This window comes from Maylandia zebra, linkage group LG20 (assembly GCF_041146795.1).
Source record: "Maylandia zebra isolate NMK-2024a linkage group LG20, Mzebra_GT3a, whole genome shotgun sequence".
Taxonomy (NCBI): domain Eukaryota; kingdom Metazoa; phylum Chordata; class Actinopteri; order Cichliformes; family Cichlidae; genus Maylandia; species Maylandia zebra.
The window spans coordinates 7,324,209-7,339,670 of NC_135186.1; the positions used below are offsets into that span (position 1 = coordinate 7,324,209).

Here is a 15,462-nt window from a genome sequence, read left to right on the forward strand (position 1 = left end):
TTAACTGTGTAACATAGCTGGTTAGTTAAACAATGATGAAATACAGTTATGTTGGTAGAAACATCCTCTAAACGTAGGTATAAACAGTTCTCAGTATTGTTTTAAGCATAGTTTTTATTTTTATTTTATTTTCATCCACCAGAATATAAAACTGTCATCCATCAAAGTAGACACCCGCTATACGACCACACAACAGGTTGTCAAGCTCATTGGTAGCCACACCATCAGCAAAGTCACAGTGAAGATTGGTGACCTCAAACGCACCAAAATGGTCCGCACCATCAATCTCTATTACAACAACAGGACAGTCCAGGCGATCGTGGAGCTGAAGAATAAGTATGTCAGCAAAGAGCTGCTGTTCTTTCTTGCTTTTAGTTTTCATATTATTATGGTAAATTTTAAGGTGCAAAGATGTAGTATCAACTTGGAAGTTTCATTTTAATTTACTTTTTTGGCATTAATTAGGAGTTCTTAACTTTACTGTCTTTTTTCTTTTCTTTTTAGGCCTGCTCGTTGGCACAAAGCCAAGAAAGTTCAGCTCACCCCGGGACAAACAGAAGTGAAGATTGACCTTCCCTTACCTATCGTCGCTTCCAACTTGATGATTGAGTTTTCCGATTTCTACGAGAACTACCAGGCTTCCACTGAGACCCTGCAGTGTCCACGCTGCAGTGCTTCCGTACCGGCCAACCCCGGTGTGTGTGGCAACTGCGGTGAGAATGTGTATCAGTGCCACAAGTGCAGGTGAGCCCTGTGTTTCCTCTGCGGTTCTTAAAGAATTGAAGACACTTTTAGATTTATTGGATTTTTACTATATGGTCGACACTTTTCAGGTCTATCAATTATGACGAAAAAGACCCCTTCCTGTGCAACGCCTGTGGTTTCTGCAAATATGCCCGATTTGACTTCATGCTGTATGCTAAACCATGCTGTGCTGTGGATCCTATTGAAAATGAGGAAGACAGGAAAAAGGTAGAAAAAAAAAAAGAAGCCTCTTCTAGGACAAGAAAAACATTTAAAGGAATTGGTTAAAAATAGGCTTACCATTCCTAAAAGTCAGACTACAAAATGTTTTGTCCCTTTTTGCATAGGCTGTGACCAACATTAACACCCTGTTGGACAAAGCTGACCGGGTCTACCACCAGCTGATGGGTCACCGGCCTCAGTTGGAGAGTCTCTTGTCTAAAGTCAATGAGGCAGCACCGGAGAAGCCCCAGGTCAGTCAAGAGGGACTGAAAGAGCACTTGACCTAAATAAGCACAGCTTGTACTAATGCAACCTGCACATGCTGCAGAGATCATTTATGTTTTTCTTCAGTCTCTATTTTAGCTCTATTTCTACAGTTTTATCTAACAGTATTTTCTCTTGTCTTTTATTTCTTTCAGGATGACACTGGAGCAGGAGCAGGACTTGGTGCATCCTCTGCTAATGTGAACAGATACATTCAGCAGCTGGCTCAGGAATACAGTGGAGATTGCAAGACCTCATTTGATGAACTCTCCAAGATTATACAGGTTAGGAAGAAAATGCAGTTAACTTTCCTGATATCTGTACCCTTGTTTTCTTCCTGCTCTCATACAATTGTGCCCCTTCCTTCTTTGTTTACAGAAAGTGCTTGCATCTCGTAAAGAGCTCTTGGAGTATGACCTACAACAGAGAGAGGCCGCCACTAAGTCATCTCGGAGCAGCAGTAGCCACCAGCCCACCTTCACCGCCAGTCAGTACCGCGCCCTCTCTGTGCTGGGCTGCGGCCATACATCCTCAACCAAGTGTTACGGCTGTGCTTCAGCTGTTACAGGTCACTGCATCACACTGCTCCGCGCACTGGCCACCAATCCAGCCCTTCGGCAGATCCTAGTCCTTCAGGGTCTCATCCGTGAGCTGTTTGAGTATAACTTGCGTCGAGGTACAGCAGCCATGAGGGAGGAGGTGCGCCAGCTGGTCTGTCTCCTCACTAGGTATGTCCTTTCCTTCACATATTTTCATGTGACAATTAATTGCCTGACTTCAGTTCCACATATAAGCAATGATAGTATTGTAAGTTGTTGGAACGATAACATTGAAATCTCAGCTTTTTGCTTTTTAACTTTCTATGTTAATACACACTGTATATAATGGTGTTTCATTGTCATTTGGTCTCCTGTATCCTTACATGTTTTTGTTTTTTTTCCTTGTCTCTCTATCTTTTGCTTCAGAGATCACCCAGAAGCCACTCAGCAGATGAACGATCTGATCATTGCCAAGGTGTCAGCTGCCCTCAAAGGTCACTGGGCCAATCCTGATCTGGTAGGTCTCAGAGGTCATACTGAAAATAATTTAAACCCAACAAACATTGTTTTTTTTTTTGTTTTTTTTGGGGGGGGGGGGGTTGTTTTTTTTTCCAGAGTCGCTGTGACTATGAACTTTACTATAAAGAGCTCCGATTTTAAAATACACACACTGTTTTTTGTTTTTCCCCCATCAGGTTAGTAATTTGCAGTATGAAATGCTGCTGCTAACGGACTCCATTTCAAAAGAGGGTGGATGCTGGGAATTACGGTTGCGTTGTGGTAAGCATTAATAATATACTTCAATTATGTTGTGCATTGTTTGTCTATAACAATTAATTAATAAATAAAATTAATAAAATATGCATATGATATATTCTATTGATGGATCATTTGTATGGATAAGGCAGCGGTCCCCAGCCTTTTTTGCGCCACGGACCAGTTTATGTCCGACAATATTTTCACGGACTGGCGGACGGACAGGTGTCGCGGATAAATACAACAAAATATAACCAGTACCGGTACACACCCCCCCCCCCCCCCCAAAAAAAAAAAAAAAGATTTATTCATAACACACAGAAAAAGACCCAGGGAAACTATTTTAAAGAACTAACGCTAAAAACGGATAGAAACCCTGAAAACCATAAATTTCACACCCGAGCCTCAACTCTCGGTACCAAACGACTGGTCGATGGCCCGGGGGTTGGGGACCACTGGGCTAAGGGACTCTAAATTTATAAACAGTTCATCCAGCTCCGTCAATCCTGGCCAGGAATTTTGAGAGAACAATTTATTTATTTATTTATTTATTTATTTTGGTTTGGTTATTTTTGTCTGACCAAATCAGTCTCGGTCTACATAGGGTGGTATTGATTAGACACCTGGAACTATCGCTCTTCTTCTTCTTTTTTCCTCTAATATTATTTTGAAAGAGGTTTTGTTGGATTAAAGCAGTTAAGAGTCTTCGACTAATAGTGTTGTATCTTTTGTTTTGTTTTCCCTCACTCCTTCCCCATATGTAGCCCTCAGCCTGTTCCTCATGTCTGTCAACATAAAGACACCGGTAGTGGTGGAAAACATCACACTGATGTGCCTGAGAATCCTGCAAAAGCTGATTAAGCCCCCTGCTCCCACTAGCAAGAAGAACAAGGTAAAAAAAAAATTTGCTGCATGTTTAAAATAGATAAATATAAGCATATCTGTTGTGTCGGTTACCACTTGGTTGTATTATGCCACCTAACAAAGTTATGTGTGTTTTCTGTTTAAAGGATGCTGCCATTGAGTCTCTGACTACAGTCAGGCCCTACAGTAATGAAATCCACGCCCAGGCCCAACTCTGGCTCAAAAAAGATCCCAAAGCATCTTATGAGGCCTGGAAAAAGTGTCTTCCAGCAAGATGTAAGTATCGTGTCTGAACGGTTTACATTATCTGAGTGTCACAGGTTTATTCATTTATTGTATTTAATGAAATAGGAGCACTCAAACTTCTCATTGTTGTCTATCGCAGGTCAGGAAACGATGTCAAAACCTCAGGGGAAGGCTGAGTTACGGAAACAGTATCTACTTGAGAAGTATGTGTGGAAGTGGAAACAGTTCATGAGGTCTAGAAAAGGAGAAGGCCTTTTCCCGCGCCTGCTTAAACTGAGCCACAACAACTGGCTGCGACAGGTAATAATTAAAAAATAAAAAATCAGAAAAATGTTGTTTGCTTTGTTGGTTAGTTCACAAACCGGTAAATGCAATTTCTTAAAAAATGCTAACTTTAGCTCTACTTTTGCAGGTTCTTTTCACACCTGCCACCCAGGCTGCAAGACAGGCAGCTTGCACTATTGTGGAGGCACTTACCACAATCCCTAGCCGCAAGCAACAGGTCCTGGACCTGCTCACCAGGTACGAGTCTCAACAGAAAGCTAGCAAATCATGACATGCTCTATTTTGAATTTCATATACATAAATTAGGTTGATAATTCCAATGAATTTGGATATGCTTAGCAATATAGCATAACTAGTTAAAGATGAATAGCTCTTATCATGTATTTCCATGATTTTATATTTGCTGGAAAATGAATTATCGGGCAGAAAAATAATATTATTTTAAATACTTTACAGATAAAGTGTTAAAGAAGAACATAATTCTGTGCTTAATAATGAAAGAAAATGCGTCTCAGGCAGCTCACTTATTGCATAGTTTCTCAAGCAAAAGGATGAAAACTGTTAAAGTGATTAAAAAACTGTCCTTCTTTAAGTTATCTGGATGAACTGAGTGTCGCTGGAGAGTGTGCAGTGGAGTATCTGGGTCTGTACCAGAAGCTGATTAAGCCAACACACTGGAAGATTTATCTGGCTGCCCGGGGAGTCCTGCCCTACATTGGCAACCTGATCACCAAGGTATTATTTTAACGTTCAAAGAATGTAATTTTATAGTCAGATAAACACTGGTGTTTTTAAGTTAGTATCTTCATAGTCCTGTTCCTTTCCCAATTTCAAACAACTGAAGTGTCACTAGATCCATTAGAAGTGCTCCTATTTCAGTATCTTATCTTGTTTATTGCTATGATCAGGAAATAGCCAATCTGTTGGCTCTAGAGGAGGCTACACTGAGCACAGACTTGCAGCAAGGCTACGCCCTGAAGAGCTTGACTGGTATGTTAATTTCCATCTTTAGATTTTCAGCATATATACAGATTGAGTGGTACAAATTACTTTTATATCACAAGTAAAGTTGCAGCTAATTCAGACTTTCCTGAATCTTCTTTTTTTGGTTCTGTGTGCGTTTTTTAGGTTTGCTGTCATCTTTTGTCGAAGTGGAGTCCATTAAGCGGCATTTCAAAAGTAGGTTGGTCGGCACGGTTCTTAATGGTTATCTGTGCCTGAGGAAGTTGGTGGTTCAGCGAACCAAACTCATTGATGAAACTCAGGATATGCTACTTGAGATGCTGGAAGACATGACGACAGGTGGGCATTGACAATAATTATAAATTTAATTATGTTTTTAAAAAGATAATAATATTCTTATTTGGTCAACTGAATATTGTACAAATTGTGCTTAATATTTTTTTTTATTTGTATGTCTTGTATTGTTTATAGGAACCGAGTCTGAAACCAAAGCTTTTATGGCAGTGTGCATAGAGACTGCAAAGCGGTACAACCTGGATGACTACAGAACACCTGTGTTCATTTTTGAGAGACTTTGCAGCATCATCTACCCTGTGAGTTGCCTTTACCTCGATTAGAGCTGCAACAAATAATGTCTTAAATTTTAATATAATGTTCACTAATTTTCACTAAGTCATACAAGTAATTTTCATTTGACTGAAGGCTTTCAAGTGCAACATCCTGCTGCTTTCTTGACATTTGAGATTAATGATCAAGTAATAAGAAGTAATTATATACAAATTGTTATATTATATACAAGTATTTGTATTATATACAGATATATTTAGATTGAGTGTAGTTTGTGTTTTAACGTTCATTCTTTGAGTTGTGAGTAAAGATGAAGAAGTGACGTGCTTGTGTAATTTTGGAAACAGTTTTGAAGCAGAATTTGTTTTAATCTGGAGTAGGGCTGGGCCATATCATACCGTTCAGGTAATACCAGTGTAATGTTAGGCAATGATAAGAAAATGAAATATCGCAGTAGAATACGGGTAAAACGCGCATGCGCAGTGCCTTTGTTTTCATACCCACATGGCAGAAAAAGCATGGCGGCTACGGAGAATGAGAAGGGCGAAAGCGGATCGTTGAATGACAGATGAACCAGAATTGGTTTATAGGTGCAACTTCAGTGGTGTGGAACTGGTTTGGCTTTCGTCTGTCAGATGCACACCAAAGCACTATTTTGTAGAGCATGCAAGCAGGCCGTTGTTATTAACGTGTTTTTCGGTAAATAAGTCGCTCTTAAAATCCTTTGATTTTTCTGAAAAATTGACAGTGCCCAATATAATTCTTATGTATGAATTCTGGTTGTGCTTACTGACCTCGAACTGATTTATGTGCTACACGGCGCTCGAAAACCTGTCAAAAAATGTTTTAGTACAGTTTTAGTACTAAGCTACAGAGCTGCACCGCTTGACAGATTGTCGGAGCATTACAGCTACCGTAGTCAGGAGTCTCCCGGAGTGATATGTACTGCGCTTCAACATAATATTACTGTATTTTGTGTATAACCTCTTTTTAAGTTTTGTGGATATGTCGGCCAATTTCCACTGGAAATGCCTTTTGGTTAAACTGTCAGCAAGGATTTGCATTTGCACTGTTAAATTTTTATATATAACTTTAATGCACATTAAAAAAAACAGCTGCTTGTTTCAGAGCAGGGCGATATGACCAAAAATATTTATCACGATATACATTTGAAAATTTGCGATAACGATATAACTGACGATATAATTGACACTAGACAAAATACTTTACAACTCCACAACTTTATTAGTGCAAAAAAAAAATCAATGTATTTTCACTTAAACAAACAGCTTTTTTTAAGTGCATTAAAGTTATATAAAAAATTAACAGTGCAAATGCAAATTCCTTGCTGACAGTTTAACCAAAAGGCATTTCCAGTGGAAATTGGCCGACATATCCTCAGCATAACCATGTATAATATCCACAAAACTTGAAAGAGGTTATACACACACAATACGGTAATATTATGTTGAAGCGCAGTACGTATCACTCCGCGAGGCTCCTGACTACGATAGCCGTAATGCTCCGACAATCCATCAAGTGGTGCGGCTTCGTAGCTTAGCAAAGTCGTACTGAAACATTTGACAGATTTTCGAGCGCCGTGTGCCACATAAAATCGTTTTGAGGTCAGTAAACACAACCAGAATTCATACATAAGGCACACGGGATTATAAGGGGCACTGTCGATTTTGTGCTTTGTTGTGTATCTGACGGATGAAAGCCAAACCAGTTCCACACCACTGAAGTTGCAGCATTTTTACAAACCAATTCTGGCTCATCAGTTTCATTTAACGATCCCCTTTTGCTCTTCTCATTCTGCGTTGCCGCCATGTGCGTATGTAAACAAAGGCACTGCGCATGCGCGTTTTACACATGTTCTATCGTGATATTTCATTTTCCTATCGTTGCCCAACATTACACTGGTATTACCGTGAACGGTATGATATAGCCCAGCCCTCGCTTGTTTAAGTGAAAATACTTTTTTTTTTCTTTTTTTTTTGCGCTAATAAAGTTGTGGAGTTGTAAAGTATTTTGTCTAGTGTCAATTATATCGTTATCGCAAATTTTCAAATATATATCGTGATAAATATTTTTGGCCCTGCCCTAATCTGGAGCATTTGTTTCATTCACTATCTAGGAAGAGAATGAGGTGACAGAGTTCTTTGTGACGCTGGAAAAGGATCCTCAGCAAGAGGACTTCTTGCAGGGTCGCATGCCAGGAAACCCCTACAGCAGCAACGAGCCCGGCATCGGTCCTCTGATGAGGGACATCAAAAACAAGATCTGCCAAGACTGCGACCTGGTGGCTCTTCTTGAAGATGACAGTGGCATGGAGGTAAAGTAACCTTACATTTGAGTTGCTTTGAAGGTTTCCTTTTCTTGTGAAATTATAAAAGGTGACACAGTTCAAGAAAAAATTACCAGATGTGTTTTTTGTTTTGTTTTGGGGTTTTTTTGTTTTTCAGCTTCTGGTAAACAACAAAATCATTAGTTTGGATTTGTCAGTGGCAGAGGTCTATAAGAAGGTGTGGTGTCCTACAAATGAGGTGAGACTCACATTTTCTATGAATTAGTTACACTTTTACAAACATTTGGAATCATACAAATTGTCATGAAATGCTTACAGTCCTTTAAAGAATTAATGGTACTGAGAGCCCACTGACCTTGTCTCCCCACCCCCCCCAAAAAGGGTGAGCCAATGAGAATCATCTATCGTATGAGAGGACTACTTGGAGATGCTACTGAGGAGTTCATAGAGTCACTGGATTCAACTACAGGTTTGATTTGCTTTTAACTTGGTGTGTCTTCATAATTAGGGTCAAGCTTGTTCTCGTTTATGTGACATCTACCAGGTTTTGCCCTTAATATAATTATTGCTGTATGTATTCTTGGCCATCATATGTACCTGTATGCACAGAATGAGATGCAAATGTTTTAATTGACCTCGTTACAGATGAGGAGGAGGATGATGAAGAAGTGTACAAGATGGCAGGAGTGATGGCACAGTGTGGAGGACTCGAGTGTATGCTCAACCGGCTGTCTGGAATCAAAGACTTTAAACAAGGAAGACATCTGCTCACCGTAAGACAGTATTTTTGTGTCAGAAAGCGTTTTGAAATGATACCATTCTTTATTCTCCAGTCATCAATGTAAACTGTAATTTATTTGTAATTTTGAATTCTTCTTTGAATTAGTAAAAACGAATGCTGGTTATCTAGAATATATATGTCATTATTATTTAGAATTAAATTCATATAGTGCCCTAAATTAGAATTAAAACTTTTTTTTTCTCCCCCAGGTTTTGCTGAAGTTGTTCAGTTACTGTGTGAAAGTGAAGATCAATAGGCAACAGCTTGTCAAACCAGAGATGAACACACTCAATGTCATGCTGGGAACTCTAAACTTGGTGAGTCTTATGCTGATTGTTGTGATTCAGTTTCTAGATTGTGTGTGTGTGTGTGTGTGTGTGTGTGTGTGTGTGTGTGTACACACACACACACACACACACACACTTTGGTGTCACGGTTCGATATTTTTTCGATACAAAAAATGTTCATGCCTTTTTTAATTTATAATTTTAATAAATGACAAATGTATATTTTAATTCAAAAGTACAGTTTTTAAATTTAATGTTGCCAAAACAACAAAATAATAAAAAATAAATAAATCTATCTGATTGAGAAATCACTCATCTTTGTAAAAGAGTTTATTACAGAGAAATGGCTCTTTCCAAAATAAAAGCTATACTATACGCTTCTTCTGGGCTATATTCTCAGCAGCATATTAAACATATCAGGTCCCCATAAGGAGAATCATGTGCTAACGGCTGTCTAAATGATTTGGGTAAAGTTTGCGTGCTTGTTGTTTTTGTCTGCTTCCACTTGTCTTTGCACTAGGATGATGTCGGCGTAAATGTGCAGTCATATTCGTTGTGTTCCCACTAGTGCTGTCAGCGTTAATCTCGTTGAAATGACCTTAACGCCACAACACGGCAGATCTCCGTTAACGAGTTACCGCGGATCGCCCTGTGTGTGGGGCTGGATGGCATCAACACGTTAACAAGCTAACTGTGCTAACGCGCTAGTTCCCACCAATTGAGCATTGCGTGGCACATCCGACATACTGTTTTACTTTTGTCCATGACGCGCTTACCATCAGGGTCATACTTCACATGAAAACCAAACTAGTTCCAAACGCCAGATCTGAATGAGGGTGGGGGAGGTTCAAATTCGGCTAGCGTTGAGGCAGTTGCCATGTTGCAACGAGCTTAACTTTTGTCTTGCTAGCTTGCGCTGCGCTCAGTGGATCTGCGCTCGACAGTGCAGCCTAGGCAGAGTAGTCAAACGCAGATCCACTGAGCGCTCAACACAGACAGCATCATCAGAAGAAAAGTTGATAAAATAAATAAAAAATTTTGTATTGTTCGATACATATGCGTACTGAACCTAAAGCACTGTATCGAATGGTTCAATATCGATACAAGTATTGTTGCACCCCTAATATATAGATATAGATATATAGATATAGATGGAGAGATGGAGATGGATAGAGAGAGAGAGGGAAATATTTTTTTTATGTTATTTTTCCTTCAGGCCTTAGTGGCAGAACAAGAGAGTAAGGATAGTGGTGGAGCCTCTATAGCAGAGCAAGTCCTGAGCATCATGGAGATCATTCTGGATGAGGCCAATGCTGAGATTTCAGAGGACAAGGTAACAATCTGAAGCTAATTTTATCTTCTGCTACAATCATAAAATCATACCCTCAAAAAGACCTTTTAATTCCGTTTTTGTGTTTTGTTTCGTTTTTTTAATTAGAAACTGTCTTGTCCTTTGCAGGGTAACCTTCTCCTTACAGGAGACAAGGATCAGCTTGTCATGTTGTTAGACCAGATCAACACCCTGTTTGTGCGCTCCAACCCCAGCGTGCTCCAGGGTCTTCTGCGCATTATTCCATACCTGTCTTTTGGCGAACTAGAGAAGATGAGGATTCTGGTGGAACGCTTCAAACCGTGTTGCAACTTTGACAAGTGAGCACTCAGCTTTTACTTACTAATAAGCACATGAAGACTTTAAAGGGGCTATTATTTTACATTTTAATGGATAAATCGGGCTAATCTTTGTAGGAGAACCATGCTCCTATGGGCACTTTTATAGTTAATTTAGTGAAATTGACTCTTATTTTTGTGTTTGTGTTGTGTTTCTTTAAGGTACGATGAGGAGCATAGTGCTGATGACAAAGTGTTTTTGGACTGCTTCTGTAAAATCGCTGCTGGAATCAAAAATAACAGCAACGGCCATCAACTGAAAGATCTTATTCTGCAAATAGGAATCACACAGAGTGCACTGGACTACATGAAGAAGCATATCCCAAATGCCAAAAAGTAGGTCTCTTGTAGGTAAATATTTTGTATACAAGTACAAATGCAAGATTTTTTGTTTTTAAACCTCTTTTTTGTTTTTCTGAAATCTCTCATCAGTCTGGATGCGGATGTTTGGAAGAAATTCCTCTCTAGACCTGCTCTACCCTTTATTCTCAGACTTCTCCGTGGTTTGGCTACCCAGCATCCCCCCACACAGGTACAGAATGCTTTGAATATTAGACTAAACTGGAGTCAACTCAGACAGTTCTTTTTGTAAACACATGAACCTGTCTCCCTAATATAGCTGAGTGTCATCTTCTTTTGTCTAGGTGCTCATAGGCACAGATTCGATAACAAACTTGCACAAGCTGGAGCAGGTATCCAGTGATGAAGGCATAGGAACTCTAGCAGAGAACCTTCTAGAGGCTCTGAGGGAACACAGTGACGTCAACTTGAAGATTGAAGCAGCCCGCAGAGAAACCAGAGCTGAGAAAAAGCGTATGGCTATGGCTATGAGGCAGAAGGCTCTGGGAACTCTTGGCATGACGGTATTTTTTTTTTTTTTTTATTACCACAGACTTGAATTGAAATGTGGATTTTATTGTAAGCTTTATGTTTGTCTTTCAGACCAATGAAAAGGGGCAGGTGGTGACAAAGACTTCACTCTTGAAGCAAATGGAAGAGCTGATAGAGGAACCAGGCTTGACCTGCTGTATCTGTAGAGAAGGTTACAAGTTCCAGGTATAAAAGCACATACAGGATTGAGGGAAGTTTGACATTATTTAACACTGAAGACATCTGGTTTTGGAATCCTATTTAAAGTATCAGTAGCCAAATTGTAGATAATTAAAATGACACTCTTATCAGTCTGATTTGCTGGTTTTCTTGGCATGCTGAAATTTGTTGTTGTTTTCAGTTCTCATTTTCATTCTGGTTTCTCTTTCACTAGCCAACCAAAGTCCTGGGTATTTACACTTTCACAAAGCGTGTAGCCTTGGAGGAATTTGAAAACAAGCCTCGCAAGCAGCAGGGTTACAGCACTGTGTCGCACTTTAACATAGTCCACTATGACTGCCATCTGGCAGCAGTCAGGTAGCTACAAACACCAGCATTTACTCTGTGGTGATGTTTAGAGTACCCCTTACATTCTTTCTGCAGCCCCACTTTTCATTTTTTTTGTAATACATGCCTGTTATTTTTACTTATTTTAGGCTGGCTCGTGGGCGAGAGGAATGGGACAGTGCTGCTCTCCAGAATGCTAACACCAAGTGCAATGGTCTGCTTCCTGTGTGGGGGCCACATGTGCCAGAATCAGCTTTTGCTACATGCCTAGCAAGGTTAAAAGAAAAAATCAGCATAAATTAGAGAGAACATTTTCTTCATGTGGCACAATTTCTTCAACCAAACTCTTTTACTGCACAGGCACAACACATATCTTCAGGAGTGCACAGGCCAGCGAGAGCCCACATACCAACTCAACATCCACGATACCAAACTGCTGTTCCTCCGCTTTGCTACTGAGCAGTCATTCAGCGTGGACACAGGAGGTGGAGGTCGGGAGAGCAACATCCACCTCATCCCCTATATCATCCACACTGTTCTCTATGTCCTCAACACGTATGTACATTTTTGATGTGCACAGAAAACACTTGCTGACATTTACTCAATATTGATGCTGAGGTGATACATGTGTGGGACTGTTGAGGCTTAAAATAAAACACAAATCCAAAGTTTGATTTTACAGCTCATAGTTCTCATTCCCATCTCACCTTATTTCACTTTGCAAATTCTGTCACTGTAGTACAAGGGCTACGTCCCGAGAGGAGAAGAACCTGCAGAGTTTCCAGGAGCAACCATGTGAGAAATGGGTTGAAAGCTCATATGAAGTTGAAGGGCCCCACTATTACACCATCCTGGCCATGCACATCATGCCACCCGAACGGTGGAGAAGTTCTCGTCTGTACTTCCTGCGGAGACTTCTGGGCACTGCGCATGCCCGTAAAGTCTCGGCAGCCTGTGCAAACAAGTATGAGACCTTTCCTTTCCTGTCTCCATTTGTTTTACACTCAATGCAGGGCACCTTTGTCTGTGATATTAATTAAATCCTTCAAGCAGGGAGCAGGTTCAGTACCAAATTATTAATTTGTTTGCCAATAATTCCAACAGGAAACTTTTACACTAGTGTAATTTTATTTTGAATACATCTAAGACATGTGAGTATTGACCAGTGAAGCAGGTCAGAGTTATAAATTTAAAAAGAAAAAGGAATAACCATTGAATGTTGTGTCCATTATTTATCTCAGGTCTTCATCCACATCTTCTCTTATCTATTCTCAGGCTCACAGATAAAACACCAAAGGAATATGCAGTGTATCGCTCACCTCTTCTTTTCTGGGGCCTGGTGGACCTGGTCTACGACATGTTCAGGGTAAAGTATTTTGCCTGTCGATACTGTAAAACGATGGTATTATGCTCTTTCAATTTTGGGGATGCTTTGTAAAAATAGGAGTCATTACCTGTAAATACAGAATTCAGAATGTTGTTTGTTTGTTTGGGGGGTGGGTGTTTAGGGACATTTTCAATCCAATGGGAACATTGACATTAGACAAATAGATAATATACTGTAATTCCCTCTTCTGCTCTTGATTTTGTTTTTACAGAAGGTACCAACCAGCAACACAGAGGGCGGCTGGTCCTTCTCACTGGCAGAATATGTCCGTCACAATGACATGCCCATCTATGAGGCCTCCGAGCGTGTGCTCAGGGCTTTCCAGGATGAACTCATGCCCGCTGAATCCCTGTCAGAGTTCTTTGATGTTGTAGGTCAGTATGCACACACACACACCTATGTTTCTGGCTGATACTATTCTGATACTACTTCTTTTTAGACAAAATAAATCATCTCAGATAGAGAAAGCCCACAAAAAAGAACGTTTTGGTAGTGAAATTTCAGTGAAATCCATCTCAAATAAATGCCGTCAGTGAATAAGAGGATTTGCATTATTCAGTGCAGAAGTATAAACAAGCTTCACAGTTTATTTTCGTCTTCTCTTGTGCCATTTTTCTTTTAATTTACGACACTTCTTTTTTGGTGTGAATAATAAACTGTGGTGTTGGTCGAATGTTACTATTAAACTTTGTTTTTCAGGTCTCCTCTCTGAAATTCCAGACCCGGACCTCTTCCTGCAGGATTTGTTGAACTCTTTGCCCTAATGGCCAACCTCAAACCACAACCCCTCAAACACAAAACGCCCCTGCAATTATCATCTGGACACCTACCAGCTGAACAAAAATTTACTTTTTACACACTGATATTCACACAGTGTATACACCACGCTTCCTACTTAACTCCCACTCCCATATGACATCTTCAAATGATCTTTAAGCAGAAACTATGTGTAGTTTAAAAAAAACAAAGAAAAAGAGAAAAGATCCATCTCTGTAAAGTTTAACACAGAAACACCGTGCTGTCAAAGGTTGGGGAGGGCACACAAAACAGAATTTACACTTTGATTCAAACTCTTTCAGACTAGAGTTGAGATCACAACTTGTTTTGTTTCAGGAAGCTTGAGGGAAAAATGAAGCAGGGCTCTGCCGACCACCCAGCCACAACCATTCACATCTGTCACCATCAAGGCATCTGTCTCTTTATGATGCCATAGATGATCAAAAAAAGGCCAGCTGAATTTAATGATTCATGTGAAAAGAAGAAATAATAGTTTTTTTTGTTGATGGGAACAGCCTACGAATTCTGTTTTGTTGTGATCCTATCTTTTGGCTTTAAACTCCTCCCCCTCTCTTTGGGGTACAATAACTAAAATGTTTTGGGTATTTGACCCACCACCTATGAAGAGCGGCATTTGATTTTAACTCCTTTTCCTTTTTTTTGTTTTTTTTTTTTCTTTCCATTTTTGTTGTGCTTTAAGTTTTTTTTTGGTAAGGGTTTTTTAAAATGGCAGAAGGTTTCACTGTCACATGGTTGCAAGCTAACCTGTCCTTTTCTTCTGGGCTTTTGCTGTTTGATCTTCATGTAGAGTCTAACTGGAATTTGAGTGACGGACAGGGAAACAAAAAAGCAGTTTGGTTTTATTTTTTTCTTGTATCGACCTTGGAAGCAAAGAGGGGGAATGAACAATGAAGTGTTTTATTTTCTTCCACAAAGCTATGCCTTGGTGATGAAGTAAACTTTGGATTGATGAAAACATTTCCATCTGTTGCAATGAAACACCAGACTTGTCTAAATGAATAATAAACATAGACCTACATTATATCCTTTACACTTTTTCTCTTTTGACTAATTATTTTTATTTTTTTCCCTCTTGAGCCTCTCTGCACTCTTTAATTTAGGTTTTGGTTTTCCTCAGAATTTCTGGAAACACACACACGTCAGTTTCCAGAACAGATTTCTGGAAAGCAAAGTCTCACTTTTACCCTCAACAGTTGAGCAAACTTTGAACTTACAGTTATTACAGAACCCTTGTACTCAAGAGTTGAATGCATGGTGTGGCGTTCACCCAGTTTCTCGTCAATTCACCTATTCCCGCTGCTATACGATGTTTAACTGTTGCTGAATGTCTGCTTTTTGAATTTAGCCTATGATTAATAAAGCCGTAATAATTCCAAATCTGATTCAGGGTAACCTCTTCTGTTCCG

At 39.7% G+C, this 15,462-nt stretch overlaps 1 protein-coding gene across 8 annotated transcripts in view; it reads left to right on the forward strand.

Moving 5' to 3' along the window:
* The window catches only part of ubr4 (ubiquitin protein ligase E3 component n-recognin 4), a 56,755-nt gene extending 41,317 nt beyond the window's left edge, over positions 1-15,438 (forward strand). For all 8 annotated transcript variants that reach the window (XM_023152315.2, XM_023152317.2, XM_012919885.3 and 5 more), the window contains 34 exons: positions 143-336; positions 505-744; positions 834-972; positions 1,092-1,217; positions 1,386-1,514; positions 1,609-1,958; positions 2,196-2,286; positions 2,465-2,549; positions 3,290-3,417; positions 3,536-3,665; positions 3,775-3,935; positions 4,048-4,157; positions 4,514-4,655; positions 4,829-4,910; positions 5,049-5,222; positions 5,355-5,476; positions 7,588-7,785; positions 7,916-7,996; positions 8,140-8,227; positions 8,404-8,531; positions 8,749-8,856; positions 10,043-10,159; positions 10,286-10,476; positions 10,657-10,830; positions 10,927-11,026; positions 11,139-11,357; positions 11,437-11,550; positions 11,759-11,901; positions 12,021-12,146; positions 12,232-12,426; positions 12,611-12,835; positions 13,147-13,237; positions 13,470-13,632; positions 13,958-15,438. In XM_023152315.2, coding sequence (XP_023008083.1) covers positions 143-336; positions 505-744; positions 834-972; positions 1,092-1,217; positions 1,386-1,514; positions 1,609-1,958; positions 2,196-2,286; positions 2,465-2,549; positions 3,290-3,417; positions 3,536-3,665; positions 3,775-3,935; positions 4,048-4,157; positions 4,514-4,655; positions 4,829-4,910; positions 5,049-5,222; positions 5,355-5,476; positions 7,588-7,785; positions 7,916-7,996; positions 8,140-8,227; positions 8,404-8,531; positions 8,749-8,856; positions 10,043-10,159; positions 10,286-10,476; positions 10,657-10,830; positions 10,927-11,026; positions 11,139-11,357; positions 11,437-11,550; positions 11,759-11,901; positions 12,021-12,146; positions 12,232-12,426; positions 12,611-12,835; positions 13,147-13,237; positions 13,470-13,632; positions 13,958-14,022 — 4,929 coding nt within the window. In that variant the 3' untranslated portion in view covers positions 14,023-15,438. The remainder of the gene's footprint in view (positions 1-142; positions 337-504; positions 745-833; positions 973-1,091; positions 1,218-1,385; positions 1,515-1,608; positions 1,959-2,195; positions 2,287-2,464; positions 2,550-3,289; positions 3,418-3,535; positions 3,666-3,774; positions 3,936-4,047; positions 4,158-4,513; positions 4,656-4,828; positions 4,911-5,048; positions 5,223-5,354; positions 5,477-7,587; positions 7,786-7,915; positions 7,997-8,139; positions 8,228-8,403; positions 8,532-8,748; positions 8,857-10,042; positions 10,160-10,285; positions 10,477-10,656; positions 10,831-10,926; positions 11,027-11,138; positions 11,358-11,436; positions 11,551-11,758; positions 11,902-12,020; positions 12,147-12,231; positions 12,427-12,610; positions 12,836-13,146; positions 13,238-13,469; positions 13,633-13,957) is intronic.
* Positions 15,439-15,462: the final 24 nt, after the last annotated feature.